General features: G+C 39.0%; 1 protein-coding gene across 1 annotated transcript; it reads left to right on the top strand.

Annotated features, from left to right (window-relative positions):
• The first annotated feature begins 2,749 nt into the window (after positions 1-2,749).
• SOX4 (SRY-box transcription factor 4) lies at positions 2,750-6,532 on the top strand. The gene has a single exon (XM_044065762.1). The coding sequence runs from the start codon at positions 3,352-3,354 to the stop codon at positions 4,492-4,494; it is 1,143 nt and encodes a 380-aa protein (XP_043921697.1). The 5' UTR covers positions 2,750-3,351; the 3' UTR covers positions 4,495-6,532.
• The last annotated feature ends 5,106 nt before the right edge of the window (positions 6,533-11,638 follow it).

Below are 11,638 nucleotides of genomic sequence, written 5' to 3'. Positions count from 1 at the left end.
CATAAACTGACCAGGATGGTTTACTGAGCTGTTTTGGTAAACGGTGCGTGTGTGTAATTAATGCGCGACGTCTGGGTTAACTGCGGGTGCTTCCTTAGAATAACAACCTTAGCATGTGACTCAAAGCTGTCAGTCTGAACAGTAGTTTTAATGCATCTCCTTCAGAATCAAGATCCCTATACCTAACCCTACAAATGTCCTTTCGGATCTTAGTGTGTGTGTGTGTGTGTGTGTGTGTGTGTGTGTATGTGTGTGGTGATGATAAATAGCTAACATTAAAAGTACGTGGAGTGAGTTCTATGTCTTTGAAAGTGACAGAATGGTTTTCAGGTAACAGTACATTTCCATAACTAGTTACATATCATTATGAAAATGCAATAACTACAGCAAGGTAAATAGCGCTAACAGTATCACAAGAGTCAGAGCTGTTGACAAAAACTGGTTGCAAATAGGTCTTTTTACAGCTGTAAGAAAGCATTGATGTCGATGTGGCACTGGGAAAATCTGGACACGGGTCCAGTCGTCAGCTAACCTGGTCATCCTGATTGCACACCCCATGGCCAAAGTACCCCTATACCCCCCCCCCCCCCCACACACACACACACACACACACACACACCTCAGTCATTTGTGCTTCGGTTTTTCTTCCCAAAAAATACCATCCTGGAGAAGCACACAGGGACAACCCAACGCTGTCTACTTGCAGCCTGCTACTATGATAGACGAGAAGTTTCAGTTCAGGAGCGGGTTAGGCTGCACGCCGCCACCTACAGCTTCTAAAATAAACTGCTCAAATCAATGCCCCTAAATAACCTATACCAACACACGACCAACCCTAGTTCAAGCTGCAGAACATGTGCAAACTGTACATTTCTTTCGTAGCGTTTTAGGAGGGTGGCGTGAATGCACAGGGTAAGTGATGCGTGTCATGCTCTAGAGCTTGACATGTGTTCATAGTTCATATTGTGTCCATTTAGGCAGTATATTTGTTGCACCACATGGGGGAAGTTAGTAAATACAAGCAACTTGGAGTAAACGTGCTCATATTCTAACCTAGTCGCGTCACGTTGCAAAACAGCACCGTTGACAGGTGAGTGTGAGCGCGCGCAATCAACACCAAACAAGAGTTAACAAGAACTGTAGTTACATAACTGACTTTCACCCTTTATTTTGACAAATAAAAATGTATATCTTGGCTGGATTTCTTTCGTAGTTGGTGAGGAAAATGTGGTTTGCTCTCCACGGTTACCAACCGGTTATCCCGGGAAAAACACACACGCACACACACATAAAGTACCTGCAGGTGTTTTTATCACTTGTATCAACCATATACTGAGAACATGTGATATATCCTAAAACAGGACAGGGTACACAAAAAGTAATTAGAATAAGAAGAACCGGTTCAGCATTTCGGTTACAGAACACCATGAAAGGAATCTGTTTTTATCGTATAAGCCAGACGGTTTAGAGCATAGCGCGCACGGCGCAGACTGTCAAGATGTAAACACCCACACACTGTCTGTGTTATGTATCTTATAAGCAGATATATTTTTCATGTAAACGTGCGCACAAGCAGAATAATAAGTCCTTCTTTCATTTTAATCAAAGGACACGGGAATCTTCCAGGCATGATGTTGGGGCAGCACTCATCTTTCTCCATCTCCCAATCTTTGCGCGACCTCCATGCTGTTTGCGAAGGTACTGCTAGTAGATCATTTGGGAGCTTATTCACTGCAGCCTATATAATATAAGGCATATAAAACACTGACAATTTAATTTAAAACATTATATAGTTAAATTCATACATACAAGTCAAGGAGTGAGACAAAACGTAAAATGGTACCGTAGGGAATAACACGAGAAACATACACCTGAACACCTTAGGTGGATGCTATTCAGACTGCAGCACTTTACCATCAGGGTAAAGGGATAGTAAACTAGCAGGACAGTCTCATGGCGAGCCATTACGTTACCTGGATTTAACCCCGTGTTGACTATTGTGCCCTAAGACATGCATTTGTAATTATCACAAAATTCAGTATGACCTCTTGTCTTAATACCCCCCCCCCCCCCCAACGCACACTGACCCTAACTGATGGTGCGTTTTAATTTGGAGCATTAGGAGCTATAAACCTACCCGTAGCCATACATTACAACTGTCCAGATTTTAGCAGAATGTCCAGATGTTTGCCTCGTGTTTTTGGTCGGTTCCTCTTAAAATGTGTGTGTGTGTGGATGATCTGAGGATTGAAGTCACCAAATAATGGCATACGTTTCATTTTCAGAATTCAAATCACTCTGAAATGTATGTTAACACAAACCCTGTTACTTCAGCAACTTTCTAGGTTTATAAGAGCGATATTTAAATGTGTCCCTATTTTTGGGCCGTTGTCCTCCTCCCATTTTGTCAGGCTTTGTCCAGATTTCTTAAACGAAGAGGCTGAGCGGCATGCCCGTAACCCTTACCCCTTACAAGATACACCGAAGTGCCTCTCGGCGATTATCTGTCGTCTGCTTTACACATAAGAAATCTCAACCATGCCCAGCACGGTCCTTTTAAAAGTTGCTTTGTAAATTGGAATGATGTAAGATTCGGCGCTTCTCATTGCACGTCTACTGTATTACAACGGCGAATCCTTGGCCAATAATGTTGAGAGGGCGTGGCTTGGCACCATCGAGCGTTGGATACAAGCGCTGATTGGGGGACGGAAAAAATAGAAGAGAATAAATCCCCGTCTGCTACAATTTCGCTTCTGTTGTAAAGCTGCAGATGCGTAAGGGTCCTACTAGCGTATGTCGTTTTAGCTTAATTCTGTCTTCCCGCAGGGTTTGAAAAAAAAAAAAAGAGTGGACTTCGAGGAATCAGAGGAGTATTATTATTCGGGCAGCCGAATCTATAAGCAACTGTACAATCATCATGAAATAAGTACACACGGTTTTATTATTACTTGGAAGCGAAGCACAATGAATATTTAGTTAAACGGAACATCATCCCCGAAAATTCCTTCTTTCTTGTGTGTGTCACCTATTCCAAGTTAAACTGAATCTGCCGCAGTAAAAAGTGGTACATTGCAACGGCTGGCCGCAGTATCTACGCCTGCTTGTCTCGGGGCAGTTTGCTGCAGAGAAGAGGAAAACGAAGCAGCACTGGCAGTAAGCCGCCGAGGGCAGATCCGAACAGTGGCTGCATAGTACTACACCTGGGTCACGGCACTTTGGGGAGTATCGCTGGGTTTCTGCTGAAGAATTTGTCGAAAGCCTTTTATGCTCCCTTTATTGAGACTGGTTCACCGCCAGACCTGAGAGTAAATCCGGTGTAGAGCCTTACAGTGTGAAGAAGAAGGCGCAGGCATGGTGCAGCAGACAAACAACGTCGAGACAACTGAAGCGATGCTCGTTGCAGAGTCCTCCGATTCGGGGATCTCGGAGCTGGGCATCGCCTCTTCCCCGAGCCCTAGCTCCGCTGCCTCTACCGGGGTCAAAGAGGAAGACCCTAGCTGGTGCAAAACCCCTAGTGGGCATATCAAGAGGCCGATGAATGCTTTCATGGTTTGGTCTCAAATAGAGAGACGAAAGATAATGGAACAATCCCCAGATATGCACAATGCGGAGATCTCCAAGAGACTAGGAAAGCGTTGGAAGCTACTTAAGGACAGCGACAAGATCCCATTTATCCGAGAAGCAGAGCGCCTCAGACTAAAGCACATGGCAGACTATCCAGATTATAAGTACCGGCCAAAGAAGAAGGTTAAGTCTGGCAACTGCAAACCTGGTGAAAAGGGAGAGAAGGTGAGCAGCAGTGGCAATCCAAGCAATATTAACACTAATACTGTTAAATCTTCCCTAAAGAAAACAAGTAGCACTAAGTCGTCTACCAAACTGCACAATAAAATAATCATGGGCACCAAATCTCCCTTTGCAGACCAGCTCTCCCAGTCATGCACTACTGATCATCATTCCTTATACAAGTCCCGGAGACCAGTTACCCCCAAGCAGAACACAGAGAAAAAATTTAAGACTGTTTTAATATTTGGGAACACTCACGGGATTGTTTCGTCTCAGGTGGCGGTACCAGCCAGTCCAACCCTCAGCAGCTCCACAGATGCAAGTGACCCTCTGAGTCTGTATGATGACGGGTCTGGGGGCCATCAAGAGGGGACAAACTCTTCCTCGGATCACCACCGGTACACGAGTCTAAGATCATCATCTCCTAGCCCTTCAAGTTCCCACTCTTCAGCTTCCTCTCATTCTTCCTCTTCTTCAGATGAAGAGTTAGACGATGACTTGCTGGACTTGAACCCGAGTCCGGGCTTTGATAATATGTCCCTGGGCAGCTTCAGTTCCTCTGTCCTGGACCGCGATTTGGATTTTAATTTTGAGCCGGGAGCTGGGTCACACTTCGAATTTCCGGACTACTGTACCCCTGAGGTAAGTGAAATGATATCGGGGGACTGGTTGGAGTCTAGTATTTCAAATCTCGTATTCACTTACTGAAGGGAGGTCAGCAAAAATGTGACTTGTCATTTTTGTGATTAAAAGGGATCACCTCCAGAAAGCAAAATAATAAACGGGACCAAAGTGAGAGAGACTGTTACGAGTCGAGCGCTTAAACAGTTTTTTCACTCCCTTAAAGATTGTGCAGTACTATGAATGAACTGTAGTGCTTGGTTTTAAGGGATCTTCACATTAGGACTGAAAAGTTCGGTGAAAATCTGGTCAATGTGTGATCGACATTTTCCAGGAAGGGAGAGCAAGAGAGCTTCTTTTGATAAAAGAGCGGCTCAGAGCCTATTGGGGGAAGGGGAAAAACGGCTCTCTGTCTGAACTGGAAACGTAATGGAAGGCTGAACTGGGATTTGCACGCCAGAAGAAGGCGGTCTTCTGTCAGCTTGGAAGAGATGGAAATGAACTCAGAGACTGAACTTTTTGTAGCCGGTTTCAAGGCAAGACAGTGGTGCAAGGAAGGCGGTAATCTTTGTTCAGAAAGATTTTGTTTAAAAAAAGTGTTTCCTTAAATCACATTCGTGATGGTGTTGGATTATAGTTCACTGGTGGGTTTATATAGCATGTTATCCTGTCTATCTCTTAAAAAAAAGATTTCTGTGAGACCGTTGAACAATTTAAACTAGTGTTAGGGTAATTTAAAACCAGATAGATGGCGCTATGTTTGATTCCTGCAAAACACAAATCACCAGCTCTTAAAAAATCTTAAAGGATTCAAACGCAACTCAAATCTGTGCTGGACTTAAACAATAATTCAGGACCAAATTTTCTCAGAGTATATGTTGTTCTTAGGTGTAAATGAAAATGACTGTTCTTTTCCCTTCACCGATGTTCCATCCTCGTATGTTTTTTTTCTCTTGTACATGTAATCAGATGCCATTTTATATATAATGTATTTATACTGGCCAAACATTATTTTTTGTTTGTGTTTTTTTTTTTTTTTGGTTAATTTTGTTTGGTAGGTCTTATGTGTACCCACGCCGTTATTCTCCTTCATTGAAGGGCTAGAGTTCAACTTTTAATTTTTTATATTTAAATGTAGACTTTTTGACACTTTTAAAAACAAAAGAGAGATGAAAACGTTTGATTATTTTCTCAGTGTATTTTTGTAAAAAATATATAAAGGGGGTGTTAATCGGTGTTAAAATCGCTGTTTTTGGATTTCCTGATTATAAGAACAAGGAGGCTGGTGAATAACATAGAATCGGCCCCCTTTCCATGTTTACACACACTTCAATCTGCAGGCCGTCTAGCTTAAAGAGACAGTACTCCCTTCCACATTTTATACATGTACATCCACAATCACAGCTAGTCCTAGCACGGAGCTGTGGGACCTGTCTTTTTGGCATATCACAGAAAGTTGTATTTTGCGATCCTCACTCCCGAGATTTACTGTATTATACCAAGCTGAAGGGATACTGTAGCTTTAAATCCACCATAATGTTGCACTTTTTATATGCCTATAGTGAGCAACGTGCCGTTTAACCACTGGATCTATCTAAATGCCGATTTGAGTTCGCGACACTATGTACTACGTTTTTTTCATTCTTGTATTTGACTATTTAATCTTTTCTACTTGTCGCTAAATAATAATTGTTTTAGTCTCTTATGGCATGAGATAGCATATGTATTCAGGTTTATAGCTGTTGTGTTTAAAGATGAAAAAGAAAAAGTGAAAACATCTTTGTACATTTAAGTCTGTATTATACTGAGCAAAAACGACTGTGTGTTTTATGTATGTTGTTAAAGATATAACTTGACAGGCACTAGGACAACTGCCGTTAGGAAGGAAAAGAAAAAAAAATGCCTCATTAGGTGGTTGTTCCGTTTGACTTGTGTTACTTTAATTTGGTAATCCATCCTGTGCAATATGCTGTGTAGAAGATTGTTTTGTTAACCATGCCACACCAACAGATTTTGAAGAAAAATGCCAGCTACTCATATCACATCACTGCCTGTCAGATTGTCGATATACTTTCTGTAAATAATTTTTTAGAAGGAAATAAAATCAGCTGGAACTGAACCCTAATCACAGACTCTGGCTTTTGTGTGCCTGATAGTGCCTCGTGTTTGGGTGCTTCCAGTGTATTTACAAAACTGAGGTTCACACGTGGTAGAGAAAGCACAACAGTCTCTAGCTATAGGCATGCTGATACACACATGGCTTACTCTTAGTTCATAGTAGGGTTTTTTTAAGTGCGCCCAATTTAAACTTGTACCTCATCTTAAAAGGTATAATTCCACAGTTCTGTCTCCTTTGTATATCTAGTTTGAGTGATAACTTTGTGTTAACTGAATGTAATTTCAGTCTGGGCTACCTTATATAACATGGACTATTCGACACGTTTGAAGTGAGAACATTACTTTTCCTGGAAGCACCCACTTAAAGCCATGGGAGAGAATACCCTGCAGTTGAATGATATGGAGAGTATGTATGTTAGCATTTTCTGGGACTAATTAACATTTAAACGTATTTTTATATGTCAATTGAAATTTGTATGGGTATAAACAGTTTTTGTGCAATATTTATACATTATAACTATAGTAAACTGGGTGCTCTGCTCCTATCCACAGATTTCCTTTTTCAAAAAAACTCAAAAAATATATATATACAGTTGAGAAACATGTTAATTACTACAGAAGTCTTCCAAACAATGTTATGCTTTTTTTGTCAGGATTACTTACCGAGGTCACTTTAGTAGTTAACATATGTCTCTTCTGTGGTGCCTGGAGTGAGCTGAAGAGCTCAGTTCTACAGTGTTATTTTATTTATTTAATTTATTTATTTATTGCTTTTGTTAACTGAGTAATTTGACTGCACTAAGACCCTTTTCACATTTTTGCAAATTTTCTGCAATAGTAATTTATTTGACATGTGTGCATCAGTTGCATTTTATTGGTTTTCCATTGCCACCATAGCTTGTTTTGTAGATTTTAAAACAAGTAACTCAGTAGCAACTGTATGATGTTTGCTTGTTGTGAAACCAAAATTTTTTAACGTTTTTTTCTTTAACTGAGTGTCATACCTGGATTTTTTTAACATTCTTAATTCAACAGTTTGTAATCTCACAACTACACAGATGAGCTTTAAAAAGTGCTTTACAGTACATCATAAATGAGTGTTGTGTCATCTGAACAAATAATGACCTTACTTAGTACTGTCCTTGCCTTCAAATCAGAAGTGAGAGTGGACGTCGTTTCCTGACTCACTCCAGGAAGAAATCATCTGAGACAAGGAAGAAATCATCTGAGACAAGCATGTTTTGCAAATCGTGACTAACTTTTGTGGTTCATAGGTCATTCATCTGTAGACCAAAGTGTTTAAAGTTAATATCTGTTTTGATGCCTAAATTGGGACATTCTTAACTGGGATCTATAAACCTTTGCAGGACAGTTCAAACTGTTGACCATTGCTTAGGGCTTATTTTGACATTACTACAGCAAGTGAGACTCGCCATTTTAGAATTACATTCTTTTGTGGCATATATGTGTTTTGGATACACTGTCATAGATTTCGTCACTGTTTAGAGAAAAATTGGGGATGCTCTTTCTTTTGGACTATCAAGAGTATCTGCTATTTAATCCATTTTTGACAGGGCGCAACTCTTCACATTATGACTGTCTTGCAAATATAAGGCGAGTAGCAGGGTACTGGTCTTCAATAAAGCAGATGACATACTGGCTCATATATTCTTTGGTGACTCTGTCAACAAGTTCCAGTTGATACATCTTATTCATGTCTTTCCCACTTTCAACCTAGGAGAAATAACTCCAGCACAGTTTTCTCTTGCTTGTTGTATTTTCTTATGCTTCTTGGATGAAATTTAAATCCTCTTACTATCTCAACTTGGCAAAAGTCATGGCAGAGAGCTAACAGAGGTCAACGCTGATGAGATTGCTTTCTAGAAAACACTTTACTTGGTCTTCATCTGCACACTGAGCAGACTCAAGGGGTTATTTTGATATTATTTTCATCCTGTCTACTTTCTTCTATTAACTTGTGGCTTATTTTCAACCTTGTTCTCTTCCATATGGCTTTCTTTCTACTTGCTGTTGCACATACTCTATCCTTCAGCTTTTTGCCCAGCATGTATAGGTATGTCAACAGTGTTTTTCCTTTACCTATTGGCAGTCAGATATCCTCTTCCATTGAATGGTTCACAAATTCTGCTGTGAAGTCAACTTTCTTGTAATATATTTTTTTGAACAGTTTCTTTTGTGCTACAGCAATGGTTGTCCTTCCATGTTTTTCTGATTACCTGCTAAGTTAATTCTTACAAGATTTGTCATATCATGTTTTTCTTTTCTTAGTGTGATTACCCAATAGGTTAATTCTTACAAGATTTGTCATAGCTCCTGCTTTTAGCACAGTTACACATAGCAGTTCATGTGTAACTTGTCATAACTTCCCAAGGCAGAAGTTTAAAGATCAATGACAAAAAAAAAAACAAGATTTTTTCAAGTAACATGAATTGTGATGGTGGAGGATTTCTGCCTGTTGGCTCTAAACTCTGTGTTTAAGATGTTGAACAGTGAAAGAAAACTCAGTGGCTCAGATGTGGTTGTTGTGTTTCTTTTGCAAAGTCCAATTAAAATTTTGTTGCATGGTACACAGAATAAGCAAAAGTAGAGAGAGGGAAAAACATGAGATAAATGTGTCATTAGTGTTGTCTTCTCCTGCAGGGTTATTAGTGATGTGGTTTAACTTAGAATTGTTAAAGAAGGCTAGTAAGCTGGCTTTCTAGTGAAAAATTGTGCAAGTTAGTTATGCAAAATCTTAGTAAACAAAACAGTTGCAGCACAAAACAGCTACAGTTGGAGTTATCCAAAATCTTCAAATATAGAGCAATTTAAAGACAGGAGTGAAGTGTAAAGACTTATTAGCATGGTTAGGTGATAACTGGCTAAATTTCAACTTCCATTTGCACCCTAAAATGATCCGAAGGACGTCTGCATTCTGTTGTACATCAAAGTTCATAGTCTGCTAAACAGCATATGATTACAAGGTTTACTTTAAATGTGTTTTGGGTCTTGTTTGCACATGAGGGTGTGAAGTGAGGTTTGAAACAAGAAAACATGGGTCCTCAAGCAGATGTGTAGCTTGATGTGGAGTTGGGGGAGGAGCAGTCCATTCTAATTAATCCAGGATTTTCTTGTGGGGGAAGGATCAGTAGCCCTTATGGATGACAGACTCCACCTATATTAGACAGTGTTTACTTTTCTCTTCTAGTCTGCTGTGTCATTTAATACATTATGGTTTGCAGTCATGCTATTCAAACTGTACAAGTATGTTTTGCATTCTGTTGAAGTTCCGTAAGCCTCCTTATTTGCACATTTCATAGGGTATCGGATTCAGTTCATGTGAACGTTTCCTTGTGTATACTGTTTCCTGTAGATCACCATTAATTAAAGATGTACACTAAACAAGTGAAAAAGCATGCACTTGGTTCCATTTTATTGCATATACAGCAAGACTTCTTGATATGATTTTTTAGGCTTGCTTGTCTACTTGTTTATTGTGTGTGTGTGTGTGTGTGTGTATTTGTGTGCATGTTTAGATGTAACCTGTAATTAACAAAGGGTTTCTATGAGCTTTTCAGATGGTATTATTCACAATGCACGCCTTTTCACATTTTTAACAACCTCCTGACCCAGTTTTGCAGTCTTACATGTTTGATTGTTTACTGTGCGTGTATGTGTCTGTGTAATTTTTAACCTGAGTCATAAAAATAACATTTTATGAGATTTGCAGATGACATTTTTTCCCAATGAATATCTTTTCCAATTTTTAACATGTTCTTGATCCAATCTTGTAGTCTTACATGACTGATAGTTTGTGTCTACATTTAAAACATGTAGTTGTTTTAAAGATAGTTTGTACAATTTGCAGATAACTTTCTTTACATTGCATGCAATTTCCCAGTTTTTGAAAGTACGTTACATTCTCATATAGTCATTTGCTTTGGAAAAGTTGAGACTTACATTGAAGGTACTGAACTAGATGCACTAATGGTATCGTGTGTTGGACTAGACCACTGTTCTAGCCCATTTCTAAGCTGGAATAGCACACACATTTGGAAAACGAGTTGCAGCAGAGGTATAACTAAAACTGTTAAGAGTTCTAGACTTTAAAGATGTGACCTGGAGCAGAACCACAGGTTTTACCAAATACCATGATTGCTAGGTAGACTGACCTTTCACTAGATACTGTTTAAACTTTCATCGTGTTACTGAAACATTAATTCTTTCTTTTGTTACATAGATGGTAGTGTTATATTTCACTGATTTCCTTTTTCATATGATATTTCCTTTCAGGAGTTCAAAACTTCAGTTCAGTGTACTATATATATATATATATATATATATATATATATATATATATATGTGTGTGTGTGTGTGTGTGTGTGTGTGTGTATATATACACACGTGTGTGTGTGTGTGTGAGGTTTTGGGTAGTGAAATTAGAAATTAAAGAACAAGGACCCAAGAAACACAGAGAACATCCACATAACATCTCTTTTATAGAATACAGTATAAAGAGAATAACATCCCTTTTATAGAATACAGTATAAAGAGAATAACATCTCTTTTATAGAATACAGTATAAAGAGAATAACATCTCTTTTATAGAATACAGTATAAAGAGAATAACATCCCTTTTATAGAATACAGTATAAAAAGAATAACATCCCTTTTATAGAATACAGTATAAAGAGAAGAGAACAGTGAAGAGAACATTACACAGGATGCAGGTTGCATTGGAACTGCATCACAATAAGAAAGTGAACATGTACAAGTGGATGCCTTTATAGGCAGGGAATTAATTTAAACACTTTGCTTGGATTCAACCAGTAGACATTTGGAATGAAACTTCTGAGTAAGCAAGGTCTGGAAAAAATGAGCTCACTGGATCAGGGAGCAGTGAAGATTAAAAAATTCTTATGATAATTAACGAAGATGCGTATCATGATTGATTAATATTTTGGAACATTAATATGAAGTGTGGTTCTACTAGTCATTCAGAGCGATCTCCTGCTTCTTCTCACTCAGCTGTTTTCATTTTTACACTTGATATTTGCATGTGAAGCCACTCAGCTAATCCAGTTTCTTTTCTTTTTTCTTGTCTTCTGACCAT

The sequence above is a fragment of the Protopterus annectens genome, chromosome 3.part0, assembly GCF_019279795.1.
Source record: "Protopterus annectens isolate FY-2018-M chromosome 3.part0, PAN1.0, whole genome shotgun sequence".
Classification (NCBI taxonomy): Eukaryota; Metazoa; Chordata; order Ceratodontiformes; family Protopteridae; genus Protopterus; species Protopterus annectens.
The sequence above is the reverse complement of the archived record's forward strand: the minus strand, read 5'-3'. Positions and strand labels throughout refer to the sequence as shown.

Excerpts from the sequence above, each read along its gene's own strand:
- SOX4 (XM_044065762.1), top strand. The coding sequence starts at position 3,352 with ATGGTGCAGCAGACAAACAACGTCGAGACAACTGAAGCGATGCTCGTT.